This window comes from Aricia agestis, chromosome 11, assembly GCF_905147365.1.
Source record: "Aricia agestis chromosome 11, ilAriAges1.1, whole genome shotgun sequence".
Lineage (NCBI taxonomy): Eukaryota > Metazoa > Arthropoda > Insecta > Lepidoptera > Lycaenidae > Aricia > Aricia agestis.
The window spans coordinates 8616394-8642026 of NC_056416.1; the positions used below are offsets into that span (position 1 = coordinate 8616394).

Sequence of the window (25633 nt, forward strand, 5' to 3'; positions counted from 1 at the left end):
ACTGTGAGCGTCCGCGGTGTCCGCACTAGCGGGCGGCGTCGCTGGCGCGTCATCGGCGCGGGCGCGGCGGCGGCGGCGGCTAGGTGGCGGGCGCGTCGGCGGCGGGCGCGGCGCTGGTGCTGGCCGCCTCCCCGCCGCCCGCCGTCGCCGCCGGCGCCGCGCCCGCAGCACCCGCGGCCACGTCTTCGTCGTCCTCTTCCGGATCGAATTTCAGCATAAGCTGCTTGAACTGTTCAAGAAATACATTTACATTATTTTTTTTGTCTTTGAATAATATAATTCAAGAGTAGTGTAAGCAAGGTCTCGCTGTTTGGTCGTGTTGTTGGACGTTGCGTCGTCAGCACCGAATAACGCATCGTTTGCCACTTACCGCCGCACAGTGGTCCGAAATCGCTAAATAGTGGACATTCGCAAAAAAGTTCGATTTTGGTGTGGAAAAAAATACCATCCGATAGATTTTAAGAGGAGTAACAATAAATCCTTATTAAGTTTTTTATAAAAATGTATATTTAAGGTGAAAAAAAATAATTACGAAAATGTTGTATGGGAAAGAATCTATAAATAGATTTTTTGCAAAAACTACTAAGTCATTCTGGTTCATTTTTTAAACAAGTAAAGTTCTAATGGTATCTAAGGTTTAGAAAAAAAAATACGAAAATTTACGTGCAGCCTTTTGCAGTAGAGGGGTTCAACATTTTGAAAAGATTTTACTAACCTTTTAGGTGTGGAAAAAATACAATTTGATAGGTTTCCTAAAGAGTAACAATAAATTCTTTGTAAGTTTTTTACAAAAATTAAGTTTTAAGGCGAAAAAAAATAATTACGAAAATTGTATGGGTATAATATATATAAAACGAGTCCTTAAAAAGTAACAATACTTATTTGTATTTACAGACATGGATAGCAAAAACAAAATTAAACTAAAATTAACTACTGACTAAACAATTGTAATTATAATAAAATAAAAATTGTTACACACACTAATAACTCAAACAATTTCAAATGAAACTTATAAATAAACAATATATAATAATCAATTAAACCAACGCGCTTCACAAACATAGTGGATCTCCAATGCTATCATCGCCTTGTAATGACACAACTTCACTTTCTTCGTAATCTTCAGCTGATTAAAGAGGTCTTTCAAGCAACAGGTCGACTGAGTCTGGATGAAATTCTTGGTGTTTATTTTTAGACAACTTTGGACGAATGTGAGACAAATATAGATCAGAGCTTATTAAAAAGTTGTGCAACAAATCTTCATTAGTCTGCTCGACTCGTCTTTTTAGTATGCATCTCTCTAGTATTTCTAAATTCTTTATTCCTTGCCTCTGAAGCTTCTTCACTCAAATAGCCAATTGGAATAAAGCCAAAATGCTTACAAATATCAGCACAATGTATAAGGATTTTGTGAACACTTGCAGGCATGTAGTACCACGGATAAAGCTTTACATACAGCTCTGCAGTTTCCCTAGAATAATTTCGAAACTGATCTATATTGATAAGCTTCCCAGAAGAAACTGTCTGCAATACAACGTATAATCTCTTTATTCATTCTATATCTATTTTCGTTATTTCAGATGATGTCCTAAAGTCCCGAAAAAATCTTCTAGCAGTGTTACCATCGTTAGTAGTTCCATATCCTTGTTTGACAATATCAATCAATATTCCAGTTTGCTCTTTAAACTCATGTTGTGTCATGTGTGGCATTCTTTTTTGCTTTTTTAAGAATTTTGTTTTCATCTCGTGCTGACCACATTTTAAAGTCCATATTATAAGATATATGTAAAATAGATTCCATGCATCGAATCCACATGTGAAGAGACGATAAACCATATTGAAGTATATTTTCTCTTAAAGGTTTATTCAAAATCACATCGAGCTTATTCATTTCACTTGGCTTTGATATGCATATACTGCATGTTGATGAAGATAGAATATCAGACACAACCGTTACTATTTTTAATAAGTTTTGGTCCATATTTGTCTCACATTCGTCCAAAATTGTCTAAAAATAAACACTAAGAATTTCACCCAGACACAGTCGACCTGTTGCTTGAAAGACCTCTTTTATCAGAAGATTACGAAGAAAGTGAAGTTGTGTCATTACAAGGCGATGATAGCATTGGAGATCCACTATGTTTGTAAAGCGCGTTGGTTTAATTGATTATTATTTATTATTGTTTATTTATAAGTTTCATTTGAAATTGTTTGAGTTATAAGTGTGTGTAACAATTTTTATTTTATTATAATTACAATAGTTAAGTCAGTAGTTAATTTTAGTTTAATTTTGTTTTTGCTATCCATGTTTGTAAATACATATAAGTATTGTTGCTTTTTAAGGACTCGTTTTATATATATTATACCCATACAATTTTCGTAATTATTTTTTTCGCCTTAAAACATCATTTTTGTACAAAACTTATAAAGGTTTTATTGTTACTCTTTAGGAAATCTATCGAATAGTATTTTTTTTCACACCTAAAAAGTTAGTAAAATTATTTTAAAATTTTGATCCCCTCTACTGCAAAAGGCTGCACGTAAATTTTCGTATTTTTTTTTTCTAAACCTTACATACCATTAGAACTTTACTTGTTTCAAAAATGAACCAGAATGACCTAGTAGTTTTTGCAAATAATCTATTTATAGATTCCGTCCCATACAACATTTTAGTAATTATGTTTTTTCACCTTAAATATACATTTTTATAAAAAACTTAATAAGGATTTATTGTTACTCCTCTTAAAATCTATCGGATGGTATTTTTTTTTCCACATCAAAATCGATCTTTTTTGCGAATGTCCACTATTTAAACGATTTCGGACCACTGTGCGCCGCACTCAGAGACATTTAATGATGATTAAACTTCAATTTAATGACGAGTTTGACAGATAATGTATAGAGCTTATGTCAAAATGTTCATTTAATTATTACAATAATTAATTAATAAATACAATAATATAAGGAATAATTAATACATTAAGTATATAAGAAGTCAATACATTATACAAGACGGCGACAGTATGACCTCGCTCTTACACTTATAAAAGCGATACAGAGACAAATGAAAGAAATATTGATGATAGAAAGCTGTACATAGTAATTCTGTCTTTGACTGCATATTTTTATAAGACCACAGTGGTTTATAAATGTTATACATATTAATAATTAAAGTGTTATGAACCGACCTCAAGATAGTCGTCGACGAGTCGCCGCCGACCGCAGTCGTCAAGTTCTTCGTCGCATTCATCTTCCTGAAGTTGTGCGATTGTTGCTTTTGGCTCGAATTGTGGAGCGTGCCGTCTGGATATCGCTTTTTCGTACACTTTTACACTCTCCGATGGTGAATACTGATTTATTTTTCTGTAACATTTAAGATGGTCTTTTCTATTCTGTATAACATCTCAGTGTGATTATCATAACAGTTCTGTGTCACATACATTGTACTTTTATGATAATCACTGATCATATTGAGGTGTGACAGAAGCAATCTCAATTTATATGAAACATAATATTAAGAGGGCGAATAAGACAAAAAAAAAAAATCAAACATCGTCCTTCTCTCTTTACACTCACGCCCGTGTTCCATATGCGAGGTGAAAAAGAGCACCGCGAAATCAGCGCCAAGTTACATATTCGTGAAATTTAGAAAGATATCGTGTTTTCGCTATTACAGACCCTCGTAAATATAATGTAGTATCTATGTTAAAAAAAAGAAATGATTCATAACTTATTATCAAGTACAAAGATGAATTATAAAATCGTCTATTTTGCTTTAATCGCCCCCTTAGGATACATAAACATAGTGCTACTCACGCGTCCGTAAAGCCGTACAGCTGTTTGAGGTGCTGTTTGAGCACGAGCAGCAGCAAACATCCGCGCGCCTGCCGCATGGCGTCGCGCAGCGGGCGCGTGTTGGGCGGGAGGCGGGACACGAGCGCCGCCGCGTCCTCCTCGTCCTCCTCCTCATCCAACCCGTCGCGCTCCTCCGTGCTCGTCTTTATTAAACCCTGTACGATACAATTTAAAAAGAGTTTTCAATATTTCATTTGACGCTAAAAATACCAAAGCTCCGCGGTGGACTTGTGTTTTCAAAAACTGTCAATGGGAATTTGGACACTTTCTCATTTATCACCTGCCACCAGGTCAAATTTACACCACCACACTATAATGTAAGTAATACAATATTATCATCATTAAAATGTGTGCGTCGAGTGATGAGTATAATGATTTATGACACTGATGGTATATTGTGAGATGCTTCATAAATTACGCGTTCGTTACATTTTGTATCTAAATGTAAACGCTCAATGTGGACAGTGCTTTTAATTTAAATATTATATAAGTATTATAATGATATGTTAATTTGTTCGGATAAAATTGTTTGTTTGTAACGTACGCATTTTATTAAATGGAACTATTTTTGAGGGTTCAAAGGGACTTACCTCACGAAAAAGCTGCAATAAGTTCGATCCCGACGTAGAAATAATAATATCAATGTGGTGAATTATAAAAAGAGGTTCATCTTGAACTTGATATGGAAAATAGCTTAAATTATCTGCCAGGTACAACATTTGATCTAACGGAGCATTCTGAAATGTAACAAAATTTGCGAAATTTAAAAAACACAAAAATAGCCTCACCAATAATTAGTAATGGTCGTGTAAACTATCATGTAAGTAAAAAATAATGCAATATAGATATGCAGGTTATTTAAATTGAAACTTACAGAAACATCATCGAATTGCTTCAACAATGATAAAACGAGGGCCCTCCGTTGCGGCCGCGTGTTTCGCAACAGCGAATATAGGAAACCGTTAAGTGCAGTTGGAATGTCATCTTGTTCTTTTTTTCTGTAAAATAAATTATTTTTATTGAGTATATAAAAACTTTTTATTTATTTATGGTGAGCTTCTACTACTTAGTAACCTTAGTTCCTCGTTTATTAACTTTACATTGACCTTCAATTGAATACTGACCTGAATCCACGAATAACACCCTTGGAATCTGATTGTAAAATCTTCTGTAGTTGATACGACAACCTGATACCTAGTTGCGCCTTCATATGTATAAACCCGGGGTACTTCTTATCTATTTCTTGTAAGTTTTTGTCGGCGGTATGCGATACCGTCACCTCTAGATCCGTACTCATACATATTAAATATGGAACAATCTGGAAATAATAACTCAAGTTAATATTCCTCAAAACTTCCTCAAGGCTCATTCGGTCGCTGTTAAGCTTTTGTGTTCTAACCCACAAAACATTTTTTTGCTGAATTATGAAGGCATTCTTGTTCTAAGTGATCTAAAGAACATGACTGCATTCAAAATTCAATTCTTTATTTTTCTGTGGGGTGAAACACATATGTTTAACAGCGTCCATTTATTGTTGGACAAAAATATGGTGTATAATGTATATAAACGACAGTATATAACCAAATATTACCTGCACTGGGTGTACCAGACCCTGCGCCAGTACAAGCTGTACAACTTTCATTGCGCTCGACCGGACGTACGTGCTCGTATGTAAAAATGCACCCAAAATCTCTTTCAAATACAACTGAATAACCGTTGACGCCATACCAGATGATACATCTCCCATTTCTTTTAAGTTTTCGTGTTTCGATCGCTTTGACCCTGCAACAAGATAAGTTGTTAAATTATAAATCTATACTAATATTATAATTCTGCAGAGTTTGTTAGTTTGTTTGAACGCGCTAATCTCAGGAACTACTGGTCCGATTTGAAAAAATCTTTCAGTGTTAGATAGCCTATTTGTTGAGGAAGGTTATAGGTTATATTTTATCACGCTAAGACTAAAAAGAGCGAAGAAATAGAGGAAAATGTGGAAAAAACTGAGAAAATTATTTGAAAGGGCTCATTTGAACACGCTAATCTCAGGAACTACTGGTCCGATTTGGAAAATTCTTTCAGTGTTGGTTAGCCCAGTTATTGAGAAAGGCTATATGCTAAATTTTATTACGCTAAGACTAATATGTGCGAAGAAATAGAGGAAAATGTAAAAAAATGGGGGAAATTATTTGAAAAGGCTTATATGAACGCGCTAATCTCAAGAACTACTGATCCGATTTAAAAAAATCTTTAAGTGTTAGATAGCCCAGTTATCAAGGAAGGCTATAGGTTATATTTTATCTAGCTAAGACTAATGGGAGCCAAGAAATAGAGGAAAATAAGAAAAAACGGGGGAAATTATTTAAAAGGGCTTATCTCACGAACTGTTTTTCACGAATTTTTTCTGTTATTTGGATCAAATAATCTACTTCTTATTTGACCCAAATAACAGAAAAAATTCGTGAAAAACACGTGAAGGATCATAGGCTTATTTTTTTGTGGACTAATTATTTTTCTGTGAAATATCTAATTTACGCGGGCGAAGCCGCGCGGAACGTTTATAGATAATAAAATCGTAGGAAAATCAATTCTGTGCATTGAATATTTTGTACAATAAATAATACTTGGGACGTGATCTACAATGCTAACGAGGGACGAAGTCGCGGGCAACAGCTAGTAGCTGATAAAGAGCTTGCTCGTCGCAAAATGCACAAAATTACAACATTTTACTTACACAACTTATATGAAAAAAAAAACTACATACATTCTTTATCCTGTCTTATCATCCTCTGCTCCTCTTCTTGTAAGTACATTTCTATATTTCTAAGAACATCAGCCTTCATCTCTATAGGAGCGAGTTCGGAGGTCAGCAGTTGATGGTAGAACTCCTTCAGATCTGGCCGTAGCATGAACTCGTAATGCCGTACACACACCGACCCTAGCGCCTTCAGCGTATGCGATACGAAATCTTCGTCCTCTAAGCTCACGAAAAACATTAGCGTCGAGTACACTTGCTCTTTAATATCACTCTGCAAAATATAATAATGTTTCAATGTTAATTGTTATTTTACCTAACTGCAGCGATGAAAAGAAAGTAGTATATATGTTTGTATTTTCTTGTATAAACGCTGGTTCGAATGAAATAAAAAAAATGTCAACGGTTTAATATAATAAAGAGAGTAACATAATACAAGGCCACATAATTTACATAGTAGTGTTATGGCGGCTCTCGACATAGGCGAACGCGTTGGCCAACGCGTCTGCAGACGCGTTGGCAGTGCGCTTGCAACGGCGTTTGTGAGTAATCCACACATAGGAAGGTCGTTCAGTATGCTTTGGATCGCGCCAATGTGCGGACGGATTCAAAATGGATGTTTAGTCGCTAACAGCTGCAGCTGTTTATTTATTCACAGCTTATAATTACTTTGTAAATGTGGACAAGAAAAAGTTTTTAAAGAATTTCTCGAAATAAATAAATAAAAGGCGAGAAAACATAACAAACAAAGAAATAAACTCACTTTTACATAATATTTTATAATATTAAAATAATATAAGTAATTATTTTATTACCTACTTATTATTTATTAAATTATTACATATAAAAATTATTACATATTATTATAATTATCATAACTATAACTCCGGGCGAACTGATCGCGCGGCCTATGTGTGGATGGAGCGCGAAGCTTGCGACAAATGTCCTTTGATCTTTTGCCGGCATTTCCGACCCGCGCGGCAAGCTCGCAGACGCGTTGGCCAACGTCTAAATACCTACGGCCAACGCGCGAACGCCCGTTCTACACATTGGGCCAACGCGTCTGCAGACGCGTTGGCCAACGCGTTCGCCTATATCAAGAGCCGGCATTAGGTCTTAGGAGATATTTTGATAAATTTGTGTCGTCTTGCTTATAAAAATAACTAACTTACCGATAAACCTTCAATCACAGTGTTGTCGGTGAAATCGAAATATCTGAGCAGTAAGCCTACTATGAATAGTGCGCGTCTGAACTGCGGCCTCGTATTCAAATTTCGTGTTCCTTCAGGATTCCGCTGCCAAGCGCTCTTCCATTGTAATAAAATTCCTGAAATAAATGTGGTATTTAGAAAAACATAGATTAGTTTTACTGCTTTTGTACTGAGTGTTAATTTTCATAGATGAATACTTCAAACTCGGGATTTGTGACATGATGTTATTCCATTTAACTGGTGGACAATCAAAGAATGCACTGTTTCCCAAGATTGCCATGATTACGCAACTGTCTACACACTACGCCCTACTATGTAGACTTTATTAAAATAGTTTACATACTCTCTACATACACATTTGTGTTCACCTGGAATTTTCTATGGTCTTACATATACAAAATAATCTGAAATCACCGTTAATGGGCCTCTAGACGATCAATCTGTGCTGTATCATTTAAGGCCGTATATAACGAGGATTAGTAAAATTTCATGTTTTTATTTTCACTAGAACTTTGACCAGAAGTAATTATAAGCATTTAAACATTTTTATAGCTTTGTTACGTTCCTTACCAAGGTTCCTGACAGCTTAGAATTTTGATTTAAATCCATTTACTACTAAAAAAAGAGTAATATAATAAATCAAGATCTCGATGCTATAAGAGATTGGTGTAGTAACTTTGGCCTGACAGTTAACCCAGCAAAATGCCAAGCCATTTTAATAGGTAGTGCCAGGAATTTAAGCAAGATTGATCAAGGTGCTCTTCCACCAGTCATCTATAACGGCTCTGTCATTCCATATTGTTCGAACATTAAGGAGCTTGGATTACACATTGATTCGACTCTTATAGTAGTAGGTAGTGCTATCGTTTGCTAAGTCATTTCATACCGACCAAATTTTTGTCCAGCGGTAGCCTAATATTTATCAATCAATATAATCAGCGTCAGTCGCCGCACCCGTGGTGGGATGTTAACTGAGAGTATTTCAAAGTTGTAAAAAAAAATAATTGCGAAAAGTGATTTTATACGGAATGAAAATTTTATGGATGATTATTGAGGTCATGCTTAACCAAAAATGCACCGTCAGGCGTATCACAGACGGGGGATTCAACGTCAGTCGCGTTACTGAACTATGTTAAAAAAATTAAAATATAAAGTCATTTCATACCGTACAAAATTTATACAGGTGAATGTTGATACCTTTTTAATAATAAAGACATCCGTCAGTCGTTAATATGCGGGTGGAAAGCCCGTCAGCCAGCGATATAAGCTATAACCAATATAGCCCTACTTCGCGCTCAATGTATCCTAGGGCGTCGCGTAGACGACATTTCCACCTGCAAATATTCAGCTGACGGCGATTTTCGTTTGAATTAATCATAAAATTGTCTCACATAGCAATTTTAAGTAATTAATTCGATAGTCAATATTTGTCAAGAAGTATTATATACATTTTACTATAAAAGCGCCATCTGTTGTTATATACTAAAACTAAAATAGCACCTACCAAACCTAAACGTGTATAATCTAGATAATATGACCTTTATTGGGTGCGAATTGGGATCTTTTTAATGACAATTCAATACGATTCCCAACAACAACTTTGAGATACTCTCAATTTTTATTCCACCCATACTGGAGTAGCTGACGATCAAAACTCTTATGTATTAATATAATAGTATTATTGTTAAGATTTTCGCTCGGTATGAAATGACTTTTTAAAATGAGCGCGACCTCCCCTACTATTACTTGGCAGCCACGAATCTCACACGTCTCTCGCAAAGTCACTGGCATCCTGCGATCTCTGTATCGGTTAAAAAACTTCCTTCCTTCTTCAGTCAAGTTAATGCTCGTTCAGTCACTTATCTTTCCCATCATCGATTACGGTGATGTGTGCTATTTCGACCTAAACGCTGACCAACTTAATAAACTTGATCGCCTACTCAACAACTGTTTAAGATTTATTTTTAATTTACGTAAATTCGATCATGTTTCCACCTTTCGATCTAAACTACACTGGCTACCAATACGACAGCGCCGTTCTACTAGGGCCTTGTGTATGCTGTACTCCCCGTTGCATCACCCCAATGCTCCTAAATATCTAACCCCCCTTTTCCAATACCGTTCCAGTACCCATGACAAATCCCTTCGATCCTCTAACAATGCACTCCTTTCTTGCCCTTCCCATAGATCAGACATCATCCACTCGTCTTTCAACGTACAGGCTATAATACTCTGGAATGCTCTTCCTCGAGAAATCAGGCTAACCAAAACCAGGGACACTTTTAAACGCAAGGTTCGTGAATTCTATTTGACGCAATTGGCACGAAAGTATTAAATATTTGTTTAATTACACTTTTTATTTTATAATTTATTATTATTATTCTATTAATATATATATACTAGATGTCCCGCGCGGCTTCGCCCGCGTAAATTAGAAATTTTACAGAATCCGTAGGTACATTTTCCCATAAAAAATATTTCCCCCGTTTTTCCCACATTTTCCTGAGTTTCTTCTGTCGTATTAGTCTTAGAGTAATAATATAATAGGTATAACCTTCTCGATAAATGATGAGTCTTACTCGATAAATGATCTATCTAACACTGAGATAAGTTTTTAAATCGGACCTGTAGTTTCTGAGATTGACGCGTTAAGCAAACATACTCTTCAGGTTTATAATATTAGGTAGATATAGATTTTTTTTAATTATCGCTTGACAAACTCGAGTCTCGATCTAAAAGACTATGAAATGGTATAATATGGTAGTGATGATGATGATGATGATGATGATGATGAAGAATGTAATTTGCATAGTAGCATATGCTTTCTGTTCTTAAAACAACGCCGAAACTCCCAAACTTGTATCTATAAAGAATCAGGAATTCTCTCAGTACCTTCCGATTTCCGAACCACGGTATACCAGGTATATCTCGGTGCAAAATCTTACTTGTTGGTAGCATATGCTTAGAATACTTCTCACGAAACCGAAATCACCATATGTTTCCCTATAAGTTTTGAGGAGTTCCCTCGATTACTTATGGATCCTTCATCAGATCACCACTTTTCTGAATATAATACCAAATTAGGATGATACCCTATATACCAAAAGAAAAATTTTGAAAATCGGTTAACAAACGGCGGAGTAATCGTTGAATATAAGAAAACGAACATAACACCTCCCCCATTTTGAAAGTCGGTTAAAATTGTAGCCTATGTGTTATTTATTTAATATTTTAATCAGCACATTTTTTTCAAATTAAACGTAGCACCATCTGTCAGGACAAACTAAAATTGAAATAGAATAATATTGAATGCGATGATAGCGCCGTCCGCCGGATCTAATGTAAAACATTCCAAAATCAACAACTCCTTATAAATAAGAAATTAATTGAAAAAACATTTTCCAGTAGACCAAACTGTAAATCTAAACCATTCTCGAATCTCCACGAACACACACAAAAAATTTCATCAAAATTGGTCCAGTCGTTTAGGAGGAGTTCAGTCACATACACGCGCACACAAGAAATATATATATTAAGATATATATATATATATATATATATATATATATATATATATATATATATATATATATATATATATATATATATATATATATATATATATATATATATATATATATATATATATATATATAGTTTGGGTTTATTGCAATAGCTTTAATAAATAGCCCTTAACCCTGGGTCTACCCCATGACAAATAAAACAAATACTTGAACCCTTCTCATTGAGGTCATAAAATAAGCTCCATATTTTCCAGCAAAGAGGGAGCTGACGATGATGAAATTATTGTAGCTAAGAACTTTTGAATCTACTTTACCGAATTTTAAATCAACTTCGGTATTAATACTTTGGGGTACATATATTATATTATAATTTTCACTGTGAAAATAGCAGTGCTAAAGTAACTCTACTTTTGAGTTCCATGTTTCTATGGAAAATACGCCAATATGATAAATAATATAGTATTTCTTTATAACTATTTTATGGCATATTCATAATGTTGGCGTATTTTCCATGCACAAGTATATATTTATGCAATGAACTATACGGGGTGTAACAAAACTAAGTGATAATAATTTAGGGTGTGTACATGTTCCTTCTACAGAGTTCACTGTGAAAGTAGGAGCGCTAAAAGACCAATTTTTTTTTTACTTTTGTATGGGCGAGCGCCCCAGCGTCACGAGTTTCTCCATACAAAAGTGAAAAAAATTGGTCTTTCAGCGCTGCTACTTTCACAGTGAACTCTCTACAAGGAATACATACACACCCTAAAGTATTATTACTTAGTTTTGATACACTTTGTATAGGTATGGGTAATACTTTATTTTGTTATAAGTACATTGTATATGTATTATTTAGAGGAAATACATTTTTTATGTTCGTGAGTACTGAGTACAGAACAAACATCATATTTTAATACCTAATACATCATTTTACTATAATACAAAATTCATTAAAGATTTCGTTTATATCTAGTGGTGAACATGGCCTCTCTGCTAATCCTTACTCTGTATGTCGAGTTTACCACGTGATCACACTATTTCTGAAAATATTAAAATCGACGATGGCTTGCTATGTAAATATGTACCTTTCGAGCGCCATCTATTGAGCTAGTTTGCCTCAAATTCTAAAACGTCAGTGGCCTATAATCCCGCCTTAACAATATTATTGAACAATTTATTTGACATAATATTGAAAGGCAAGCGCGTTCAATACTAACCCTAGACGCGCGGTCAATAATATTATAAGTGATATTTCACAATAAAATTGATCGTCTATATATCTATCTATCTATCTATCTAGCTTACACCATACGCACTCACCGTGATACTTATTAAAGACGTCCCGTATGAGTTTGTAGTTGTGCGTGAGGGAGTTAACTATGGCGGCGAGGCAGGCGATGCAGGCGGCTATGACGAGCTGGCCTCGCTGCAAGATCAGCTTGACCGCGTCTTCCTCCAGCTGGGCGAGGAAGGACTCGCTGGGGTGCTCCATCAGCGGCACCACCAGCTCCAGGGTCATCGCCACCGTCGACATTATCTGCTGCTCGTACTGGTTCTGCGTAGAAGACAATCATTTGCTGCGTACTAACCAAGCGAGCAGCCTCGCGAGGCTGGGGCCGCGGTAAGCTCGGGCGAGGCAGCGCGTACGTTGGCCTCGAGAGATAATAATATTTAGTTTTTTTTAATCATAAAACATTTTAAAATATAACGATAACAAATTAGAAATCACTAATAATTATAACATTTTACTGTTAACCAATACATCTGGGGGAACGTTAAGAAATTTTGGCTTGTACAGGAAGAAGTTGTACTACTTTTAAATAAATAAATTTTCATAGAAACTTAGGCGACAGCTGTTATTAGGCTTCAAAATATTGTTTTAGCGTCTTAAACAGCTAGCCTGTTTAAGACTATATAACGCGACGTAATTTCGGCATGGTGTGTCATCGGTAATTTAAAATACATTGCAGGCGTAATCTTGCCGAACTTCGGCCGCGTATCTTCGGCATGGTGTGTTTAAAGTTTTAGACATAGGCACTAACTTATTACACGAGCGTATTTTGTTTCAACTGAACCCGACAAAATAAAACTCAAATATATTCTCAGATTCAAAATGACAGATGCATCGACTTTTTAAAAATACATACCTGACATTTTAAACTGAGATACGGTTGAAGTGTTAGAGCATGATTAACTAGCAGCTGCGGCCTGATTTTTGCAAATAAATGCAATGTGGAAAGGCATGCTAAAATGCGTTGTGATGAGCCAGCACCTGAAAATAAAATAATTATAGAGTATTTTGATTGAAATTTTTTAAGCCTTGGTATTAAAAACTGAAATTTAACGATTTTGGTATCATTTTGTTCCCAAAATGATCCCAAAATCGTTAAATTTCATTCGTAAAACATGTTTTTATATTGAACAAAATGAAAAATTTTAAGAAGTTCTCACCATCAGTATTAGTTTCTTCCAACTGTAGCAAATGTTCTATTAGGCAGTCCACAATCTGTTGACATGCTAGTAGTAACGATTTGGGTGGTTGATAAATAATTTTAGTAGAATCATCTTTGTCCTCCTTGGGTTTAAATAACTGAAAACAAAAGAGCTCATTTATTTCATCTTTAGTATAAAAAGTTAAATACTACTTTATACTATTACTTTATATATTTCAGATGTTAAAACTATAATGTTACTAAGATAATTAAAAGGCCCCACTTTATATTGATTAGGATACCTTAGGCCAGGCGCGCACTAGCGGCCAAGTCACAGCTGTGGCCAGGCCGCGGCGGCCATCGAGATAGATACCTTAGTATGAAATCGCCATAGACTACGCGCACCTGGCTACCACCCGGCCTGCGGCCACACCATACTTTCGATGGCCGCCGCGACCCGGCCGCCGCGGCCTGGCCGCTAGTGCGCTATTGGACTTAGAATTTAGATAGTGACCGTGATTACATAACTGTCTGCAGAAATGCACGATCGACGTCAATCTTGGGCAAATAGACAAAACCCTACGCGTTTGAAATCACCTATATCTTATATCTTTAAACAAGCAATTCTTGTATATATGTAATTGGAATCTCGGAATTGGCTCCAACGATTTTCATGAAATTTAGTATATAGGGGGTTTCGGGGGCGATAAATCGATCTAGCTAGAAATCATTTTTAGAAAATGTCATTTTATTCATGTTTTATCGAATACCGAGCAAAGCTCGGTCAAATAGCTTGTTAGTCTATGATAGGCCAACGTGGAGAGATCACAGAAGATACAACTAGATAGATAGCAAGATAGACAAGTAACATACTAACAAGATAACTATATAACAACTTACACTCATAAGCAGCTGCTGAAACCACTCTAAACCCATATCACGTGACGAGACGACGACATCGGTTATGTTGAGCACCTTGCGTGTGAGCGGGTCTGCCGTAGCGGCCGCCGCGTCTAGTGCGGCGCGCCCCGCCCCCGCGCCGCAAGGGCTGAACCACATATTCTGGAACACCTGTTGATAACACACACGTTTATATTAATATTTTTGTTTTTTTTTTATCAGGGTCATCTCACAGACATAGATCAAGATACATACCGCATGTCGCCCCATTTGTATGAAAACGAGCGTGCCACTTTTTATAGCTACTGTGACGTACCGATGATAAGAAAAGTGCCCATTATCTAGATTCTAGGCCAACGTTTACAACGTTTAAATACGGCACTTTTAGGCATTTAGGCATTTTTTAAATTCCGATTGACGTCCTATTTCGACAGCAGACTAAAGAACAGACTTTCGAAAGACGAGCATTGCTCGTCGTTTGGGAGCGCGATTTGGCACGCCAAGTATATACACATGCGGTATCTATCGTGATCTATGCCTGTGGGTCATCTTGTACTTCAGGGTTTGGAAATAAAAGCCAGATCAAAGTATTATTTCGAATAAACGATTTTAAAGTTCATACAATAAAAAGGTTCATACATGTATAATGTTTATATTATATTTACTTATAGTTTATGAAGAAATAAAAGTGTATGTGTATGTTTTATTGTATTAGTAAATACTAAATAGTGTATAATATGTAAGTAATTATTTGCATTAGTTTAAGGTAGGTAGCTTTTGTACTTAGTTTATCATCTTTTATTAATATTGTATGTTTTAAATGTGTCTTTTGTGTACATAACCCTACTGTCAGTCACAATCTACAGGCACAAATATTATAAAGGTCTGACACTGAATTAGTGTAACTTGTAAATGTGTTTGTTAATTTTGTGAATAAAGTATAAAATAAATATTATCACCTCCATCACCAGCTTGCGGATTCCCTCCTCATCGTTAACCCGCCTGATCATCTTCACGCAGATTTCGGGTATCTTGGGAAACTCAGGGCACTCTATGCAAATGTCCTTTAGAATCTTTATGACCCGCTTCCGCACGGAGACGCCGGTGTCCTAAATATTATATGTTTAATAAAAAAATAGTGTTATAATGAATATAGCAAGTTATTTTCTGAACTTAGCGACATAACCAGTGGGGCTGTGATTAATGCATTGTTGTACACCTACGTCCTACAAGCTAGATATTTACCTTTACACTCACTATTATTGTATATTATTTGCCTTTGTTGAAAATAAAAATATCATAGAAGTTTGAAATACTCACCAATATCCTATTGGAGAGCATCCCGTAGTACTTGTCGATGAGGTCGGGCCGGCTGAGGACGAACTTGCCGACTAAATCGACGGCGGCCTCGCGCACGGCCGTGGATTGGTCGAGGAAGGAGCGGTTGACGCCGATCTGCATGTCCGGCCGCGCCAGCACGGACGGGTCCGCCTCCACTATCATCGTCAGACACTTCATTGCTTTAGTCCGAATCGCGATCGTGTTCTCGCACAGTATAACCAGAATCTTCCTCAGGTACCTGTCGAAGCTCTGCGAGAACGACCGCTTCGAGGCCAGGTACTGCGAGATCAACTCCGCGCCGCCGTAGTCTATGTACGACTGCATCACCTGAACCTGCGACCCGCCCTGGTACCGAAACGGCCTGATCTTCTCGAGGAAGAAGCGCTTCCGCCTCTCTATCGTCTTGAACTTCTCTGCGGAGACGATGGCGCTCTGGACCTGCTTCTTGTCGACCTTCTCCTTCCTCTCGGAGTCGCTGTCGTCGTCCGACTCCTCCTCCTCGCTGCTCTCGTCCTTGTACCTCTTCTTGGACTTGTTCTTGGGCCTCTTCGTGGGCGAGGGGCTCTTCGGTTGGACCACCATGTCCCTGTACCACTGCGTTATATAGAAATGCCTGGCACAGTTCCACGCCTGGTCTTTTTGACCATTGATGGCCAGGTAGTCCAGGAGAACGCGTTGAAGGAATTCTGTCCTCTCCTCGTCCTCGTCTAGACCCGATGTTATTGACTGCAAAAAATATTTCTATTTGAAAAACACACTACGAAATCAATCAAAGTAATGCTCGACAAGAACATTGACTCAAGATATACAGTTCATTTCTGAAACCTTTGTTAAGTTTATTACCGTTTTGCCATGAAATGCCAGACAACCTTCAAAAAGAGATTTCAATCTAGCGTTTCAATATTCTGGCGTTACTAAAGAGACCTTACACCTAACAGCACTTACCTGCGTCACGGATCCGTCCTTCTCCTCCTCAGCTCGAATGTCACGCATGACAGCGTCCATTGTGGCGAGCTTGGCGCGCGACGTGACGCTGTCTCGCCGCAGCCGCGCCGCTACCAACCCCAGGTACTCGAGCGACGCCACCCGCACTGACATCTCCATCGATTTGTCCGACATGTATTTCACCTAAAATAAGCAATGGTGTCTTGAATAACTCCCTATACTAATTAAATACTATTGTAATAGGGAAGTAGGCATCACTTTCAAACATTGTTTCGGTTTTACTTGCATGCAAATCAGCCCTAATAAACGTCTTTTGTAAATTGGTATTTAAGCAAAATAAAACGAAATGTAAAAGCAAAATTAAAAGGTACAACATGGCGTTTTGCAGCTTGAAGAAAATTTAAGATGTCAACTTACCAACATTGTTCCAAGCAAACTGAGTAGCAGTTCGGTCGCGGGCCACTCTGGCTTGTTCACAGTCGTTAGCAGGTCGTGAACAAAATTCTCAAACAGAGGCCTGAAGTCCACCTCCTCCGACCGACTCCGGCACTTGTTCAGAAACGAAGTTAGAAATGTTCCACCTACACTAATTGCCGCTTCATACTTAGATATTATTAACAAATCCTTATCTACATGCTGAAAAAAACATAACAAGTAAGTAGAACTCTTTACATTATATAATAAAACTGAATCAAATCAATTGATAAACTTACTTTTTTATTTTCATTATCTACATCCTTCTCCTTCTCCTTTGATTTACATAATGTCTCCGGCAGAGTCACCACACATTGAACTAACTGTAGCACTAGCGCGGTGAGCATCTGAATGTGCTGGTCGGAGTTGAGTTGAAAAGACCGCAGATTGTGCTTCGAGCTCGGTATCCGCGCTATAGACGCTAATATATCTTCTAACAGCAGCCGCCTATGTTGATCGTATTTTGTAAATATCTAAAAAAAAACACAAAAACTCAATAAATAAATAGTACAAGTGATATAATAATAGTACTCAATGATAGTGATAATAACTGAAATTTCTCTTTCCAAATTTAAAATTTCAAAAATACACTTACAGTGGTGACGAGTTTGAGCGCAGAGAGTTGCAGTTCGCTGATGTTCTCGACAAAGAACGGCGACACGCCCACAGTGGAGGCGTGCAACACCGTGGTGTCGGTCAGCTGGTGCGCCGCGAACAGCTCGGCTAATAGTCCGACGCTCTCGTGCGCGTGCGCGTACAGCTCGCGGGTCGCTCGCGTGGAGCCGGAGCCGCGCGCGCGAGCGTTACCCGCGCCCCCGCCGCGCCGCCGCCTACCGTCCACTGCAAACACATTATTATGAAACGTGATTAGTGTCTATGCGCACTACTTAAACTTTTAAGGACAATTTAAATGCCATGCATGGGAATGAATAAATCAACACATATATATTATTAGACACATTACTCATTTTAAGTGTGGCTACTCATTTGTGAATTGTGATGGAGTGTGGATGGATTTTAAGTTTTAGTATGTCGTAAATGTTCTGGGGGCTTAGTCAACACATTGTTTTTATGAAACATTTCACTCTTTTATAGAATGTGCAAAATGTGCGAAATGTGTTTTAAAAAAGGATACAATTCAATTACATAAGTTTTTACCTTTTTTCTTAGAAGTGCTCTGAATACTGTACACGGGATCATACACACAATAGATAGTGTTGTTCAACTGAAATTTTATAAACATGATGATTCTGTCTATCACATCTTCGAGAAATATCCTCTTCGGCATGCTGGGCGACGTCATTATGTATAGCGCCGTCAAGCAAGCGTCCGACGCGCACATAACCCTTTCCAACGCAGACTCGAGCCATATCTGCCTCATCTCTTCAGAATCATCCTAAAATTGCAAGCAAAAAGACTAAGACACTGTTAACGGTACCTGGATAATTTACATTTGTTTGTTTACATACCGGGTCGCCGACTAACGACATCTTTTCAGCAGCTCTTATATTTTTCTCTAGTATGCTTAGCAGTCGCACCAGCCGGTCTGCCGGAATGGCTTCCATTGCACCCAAAGTTTTGAGTTTAGCTGCTTCCGAGCACAGCTCCTGCAGTTGATAGCGCGGTAACAGCAGATCTTGAGGAATATCAGCGCCCTCTGTAAAAAAATATTGAGATGTTAATATCATGTTTTCAGTTGACGGAATTTTGAAATTTGAGTTCGCTTCAAACATGCTACTTACCCATCTCATCGGTAACGAGTATGTCATCATCTATCGTTTCGAAGACAGCTTCAATGAGCTTGTTGAACCGTTGGTAGGTGTTAGTTTCCATGAGTTCATCAACAGACAACATCTCTATCACAGGAACCAGTCTTCTTTCTACTTTACGTAGTTTAGGTCGCACTAAAAATCGCAATTAAAATTGAGTATTAAAAGATATTTATAGGCAGCGCTTAGCAAAAGTGGAAGGGGATAAGTTTGATTTTTAGGTCTCTTTGATGGTTCGAAGTGCGAGCGGATTCGGTACGCGGACGGGACGTTGATTGTAGATTGCGATCAGCAGGTGATATAATCTTTTTTATTGGTAGATATTGTCCCCATGTGCCTATTGCCTCCCCAGTGTCACCAAGTGATCTTAAAAATGCGCGAGATCTTTAAGTTTTGTATGTAATTTATAGATAGAAAAAAAATTATCTGTAGGGCATGTTTCACCACTTCCTGATAAGGCTATCAACCAATTAATTTGACAGATCAAGTATGGAGAATCTGTCAAAAAAGTTGTAAATAGCCTATTAGGAACTTTATCAGAAAGTGGTGAAACAGGCCCTTAGAATAGATAATTAATTTATTTTAATAAATAAACTTATTAATATTATCAAATACTTAAATATTTTCACCAATAAAATATTAGTAACAGAATTACCTATAGCAGCCTCTGTATCCTCTCTTTTGCTTGCTTCCTCATGTTTCCTTTTAACAGCTTCCCAGTTCTTTTCTCGAGCAATATCTATTGCTTCTTTTTCTTTATCTACCACTGGTGCGGGCACGTTCGATTTAGGTTTGAGAGGTATATTATCGTCTGAATCCGATTCCAGTGCACTGATTTTCCGAGTCCTTTCTTCACTTGGAAACTCGTGTTTCTTTAACAAGTTCTCCTATTATATTTAAAATTGGAAGTAACATATTATTACTATACATTGAAAAAAAATATATGTGAGATACTAGAAGGGTAGGATGAAAAAAAGATAACAATAAAATTAACTACAATACTCACAGATAGCCGGCCAATTTTTACAACTGGGAACTTATTGTTCATTACTTGTGTGCCTTTGTTAGAGTCCTGTTTGTCTGGTGCAGTGTTCTGGGCGGGTGGAACAGCATATGGGGCTCCCATAGATGGTTGGGGCACTTGCGGCTCCTGACGCAGGGGAGAGGGCGCCACACTCGCTTGGGCCGGGGATTGCCCTGGCATTACATTACCAGCTAAAAATATAAGAAGTTTATTATCTCATGATTGTACACATTAAAGACATTTTATTGTTACTACAGTAAGCTTAAACTGAGTCTTACCGTGCTCAAATGATTTATCATGTGGCTTCATAAGTAATCTTTGCTGCTCATTCATATTTCCCGGCGACATCGACAGTGGATCCTTCTCGCTAATATTAGAGCCAAAATTTCTATTTTCTTGTACTAAGCTATTGTAAAACCCTCCATTTTGTGGATTGGAAGTGTTCGACATGGGACTCGCATAAACATTTGACTGATTTGAACTGCTCCATGGCGGTGAAATATGATTTTGAGCAGTGATATTAACGGTTCCCGGTCGTGCTTGCGAAGGGGGTGAGCCCATATTCACATGAGGTGAAGATTGACATGGAGGAGCCAGGAGCTGCTGGTTTGGAATAGTAGCCGACTGCACCGATGTGCCGTGTGATGTTGGACTCGAGTGAACGGTATTGTGTGATGTATAATTGTATGTAGTGGTCGGTGACATTCCATTAAACTTAGCTGAATTTATATGATTTCCCCAGTGGTTCCTTTGTTGCTGGTTAAAAATATTAGGATTGACGTTTAAAATTGCTTTCAATAATTCAGGTGTAGCTTGCTGGGGAGCTGGGCTGACTGCATTTTGTACACTTTCATCTTTAAGGTCTCTGAAATATGAATGGAAAATGTGACAACCTTTAAAAATTAAAAATTGCTATTTATTCCTAGTTGTGGCTAAACTGTTACAACAAGTAAGAGTAGTACAAAATGTTTCAACTCACATGTGTTGTACTGAAGTTTGCATCAATGATTGAAGTAAAAGAGTAACCAAGTTGTCATCTCGAGTTGCCAGCAGTATAGCCGCTTCCTCTGCAACTCTAGGATGAAACAACTGTGACTTGTTGTTCAAAGTCGATGGTAATGGTGTTGGTAATGGAAGCACTGGTAACACTGAAAATATACATTTATCAATCAATATTCATTACACATACTCAAGCTTCACTAGGAAACCTTTATGGTACTATAAATTGATTATTTTTAATAATTGAGGGGCTACCGAACAGAACCGGATTAGTCCGCGAGAAAAAAAATTTACACAGTAGCTAAAAAACTAGTATCAACAACTACTACTGAACTAATTCAGTTTTATTTGAAAATGGACTTTTTAAAGCCTAGAGCTAAAAGAAATCAGCAATGTACATGCTAGCTCGTACACCTTTTGTACCAGTTTTGATTGAAAATATTAACAGGGATTGACGCAGATGGGTCTAGACTCTAGACCCATTTTGATTAATTTTAAGTATTATTTTTTTTCGAATCATTATCTGTTGAGAAGACGATTCGAAAAAAAAAATCTTTCGTACTATGGTGGACCTAACCGGTTTTGTTCTTCAGGTCCTCAATTATAAAGTTTGAATTTATGATATGAAGTGGGTAACTAACAATTTGACAATTTCCATTTTTTTTTCATAAATTGAGGTTTTAGGAACAGGAAAATGATTTGAAATAAAAATAAGTGGATTTTATGTAAAGTCTATAGCCAGATATTTTAGCCAGACAAAAAGTAGGTAAGTTACAAGGTTTGTGAAAATTAGAAGGGAAAGAGTATAATGAGTATAAAGAGTATAGAGTAGTAATGAGTAATTGCCCTTATATTATAAAATATTAGTTATCCACTTCATCCAATTATGTTTTCTATTATTCCAAGTATAACTAACAAACTTAAAATATAAGAAAAAAAAGTAAAAGTTATTATGTCAATCAGGCTAAAAATCTTATCTTTAGAATTCCCTGTGCAAAGGGTAAAAATCATAGTCCTTCTTACTTAACCTTTAACTATAGATGTGCGGTCTCACAGACCACACATACCTTGCAAGAATCACATCTACCTTACTTCCCCTTAGGCTTCACTCTTGCGGCGCTTAGTAGCTTCAGTTTCAGTTGAAAAATGTATTTTGAAGCAAAACAATTCGACGCCGAAGTATGCAAAGTAATTCCCATACAAAGAATTATGTTTGTGTTTTCGGTAGTGCGCAATCAATGTATAAATAAAATGTCTTGAAATAACTTCTGCTTATTTTTTTGTGAAATTCTTCGTTTCAATACATATAAGACTTGGAAATGGTCAAACAATTAGAATATTGCACTGAAAATGTTCTAAGTAACAAATTTGGGTCTAGGAGAGTTAATATTTAGGAAATAAATTTTTGGCAGCAAAAACTAATTGGATCTGTCTAAATAACTAAAATTAATATTCTGCCTTTACCATGTGAAATGACTGCCAATAATTTTGTCCATGTTCGACCTATGCCAAAATTTTTATGTTATATGTTCAGAAATGTAAATCCCAATTTTTATATTTAATATGGCTTATATTAATAGACAATTATGGCAAAAAGTTTTAAAACTTATGTTTCTTATATAAAAATGTAATTTTTTCGTCACAGGTGAATAAGTCTTAAAAGTTACTTTTTTGCTTAAAATAATTCATTTGACAATATAATCTAAAAGTTTTGGATATTTAACCCATAAATTGCTTAAATCAATTGTGTGTTAAGGCATTTATGCAAAAATAATACAATTATTTTTTTTAATTACCTAAAAAACAGATGAAAATACAAATATAAATAAGTATGTTACAACTTTTAGATGTCCATAGTATTTAAACGTTAACATAACCTAACCCAACCTTCAAAATTTGAATGTTGATTCCTAGGCTGATGGAGAATTTGGTCGCATTATGTCAAACACATCCGACCGATCACAGCTAATATTGAATTGACATAAGCTGACCATTTGACATAGGTCCATCAACTGCTTATGAATAGATTTCTTTGATGGTAGAATGTTCAAATCCCCCTATGATTTTTCATGAAGTGCTTCTGTTTTCTTTGCAATTAAATTATATTATAGATAATGAATATTCTTAAATCTTTTTACTTTATGAATTTATTTCAACTAAGTATGCGCATAGTTTGTTAAACACAAATAGTCAGTTTCAGTACCAACAAAAAATAAATATATTCTAATACTTTTATCATGCCTAATATGCAACTAAGAACTTAACATTTTAAGTCATTGGTTTATTTTAACCATAATAGATAATAATTTATATCAATAATATACCCAACTAGGGTTTTCTAATACATGTTAGCAGATAAACAATTAAATTGTACTTACAATCAGTCAAGCTAGCTACTCCTGCTAGTGTAGTTATAGGGACACTTGGGATATCCCTTTCGTTCATCTTGGGTAATTCTCAAATTATTTTCTGGGGTATACTAACGCTGTCCTAAAATTTAAAAAGAAAGTCTTTGGTGTGGCAATGTAACATACACCAATAAAAGTTGTTTGCGTAGTCGCCGTTCCCATCATTTTATTTCCCACATATGAGGCACTTTTCACATAAAATTTCACTTGAACACGTTTTTAGTTTATCACTACAAATGTATATATTGGAAATATCGTAGCAATAAATTCTAAGATTGTTGTGAAAATAGGGCAGCCGTCAATTTGATGCTTTGTTGTGCGTTGTGCATCAAAACGAAGGTCAGCGCATCTGTACGACACTCTTATTAAAACGTAGGAAAAGGATTTATTGTAATCGTTGGTGTTATTAGAACTTATTTTATTCGTAAATACTCACTGATACATTATGATAACTATCTTTATCGAGAACAAATAGATACAATCCTAACATTACAATCAGGGAAATGTAACTCAGTGTTGCTAGACCATTGCAGACCATTGCGAATGTGGTCTATACTCTATGAATGTTCACCACAGATTACAGAAAGATAAAGTTCACCAAAACACAGATAACAAAATGATAGTGATAGAGTCTCGACTCCCGACTCCCGAGTCCCGAGTGTTGAGAGCCTGTGCAGATGAGGCTGTGGGAATAATGCGTGCGTGGCCAAAGGAAGATCTTCCGAACGAGCGAGGTGGTATGCTCGGTCAGGCTGGAGCCCACGTGATACATTTCAGCTGTCGTATATATACCGACGCGCTCAGAAAACTTCGATAGCGTGGGTACCGCCACATCACTCCCCCCCGAAGACCGGAGGTCGAATCTTGAAATCTTGTCACTTGAGTCGCCTAGTGCCAGTGAGTTCTAGTGAGTCGGAACTATACGCTGCTGCACGGGATCCAGTGAGTCGGATAGCTGCCGTGCGGGGCCGATGCTACGTGCTGACCAGGAGAGATGTGCTCTGCTTGCTGACCGGTCGGTGTAGTGAGAAAGCCCGTTGATGCCGATGCGGAGTCGCGCAGGCCGCGGTACATTGCGGCTAGTGGACGATGTACTCGATGAGGCGATGCTGGCTGGCGCGGTGCGGAGGGGCGGTGAGTGATGATGATGAAGGAGGCGTGTTCTGTCGAGGGTCACCAATGTGGGAATAATGCGTGCGTGGCCAAAGGAAGATCTTCCGACCGAGCGAGGTATATGTCGTCCGACTCAGATTCTACAAGTTGTCCAAAATAAAACTCAACCAATATGCCTTTATGCCCCAAAGATGCACCGAAGACGCCCTCTATAGGTTATTGAACCACATCAGAAAGAAGAGAGAGAAGGAGAAAATTTCTGTTGTGGTATCGCTGGACACAGAGGGGGCTTCGACAATGCTTGGTGGCCAGCTGTAAAGGTTCGGCTAGCTGAAGTTAGGTGTCTGGGGAACCTGAGGCGGGTGATCAGCGGCTACCTGAGTAGAAGGAGAGTGAAAGTGAGATGCGCAGGAGTGGAAGTGTGCAAGATTTTTTGTGAAGCAGGTGATTCGGAAGAAAAGAAAAAAAACTTTAGGTGGTAAACATTTGTGTGTAGTAAAGCCATTGACTTTTATAAGAGTAAAGCCACAACACAACTGCTCTTTCCGAGTCCATGTTTGTGTAACTAGCTGCTGAATCCCTCCCAGCGTTTTACGCGCGTAAAACGTGCGCAAAACGCCTCATCTGGACAGGCTCAAAATTGAAACGCGCGTATGGACTACGCGCGTAAAACGCCTCATCTGGACAGGCTCCTAAATTATATATTATAACCTATGATGTTAATGCTGCGGCCGCACAAGCATAGTGCTTCGTGCTTAAAAAACGATACCATTGGACGATCTGCATGTATCGTCCACTGATATCGTCTCATAGCATGAGACTTTAGCTTCGTGAAGATAGACGCACGTGCGGCAGCGGCATAAGAAGGTGACAACTCACATAATAA

General features: G+C 37.3%; 1 protein-coding gene across 1 annotated transcript; it reads right to left on the reverse strand.

Annotated features, from left to right (window-relative positions):
- Positions 1-79: 79 nt before the first annotated feature.
- Positions 80-24161, reverse strand: LOC121731872 (nipped-B protein). The gene is made up of 28 exons (XM_042121546.1): positions 24071-24161; positions 23605-23716; positions 21207-21375; positions 20506-21092; positions 20210-20418; positions 19859-20090; positions 19177-19338; positions 18904-19091; positions 18593-18830; positions 18030-18274; positions 17674-17907; positions 17378-17596; positions 16961-17143; positions 15995-16741; positions 15634-15783; positions 14675-14845; positions 13794-13932; positions 13490-13614; positions 12663-12897; positions 7780-7934; positions 6617-6881; positions 5447-5637; positions 4980-5173; positions 4730-4853; positions 4446-4592; positions 3817-4010; positions 3189-3363; positions 80-229 (listed from the first exon to the last, which is right to left on the reverse strand). The coding sequence occupies exons 2-28, from the start codon at positions 23669-23671 to the stop codon at positions 80-82; spliced, it is 5895 nt and encodes a 1964-aa protein (XP_041977480.1). The 5' UTR covers positions 23672-23716; positions 24071-24161.
- Positions 24162-25633: the final 1472 nt, after the last annotated feature.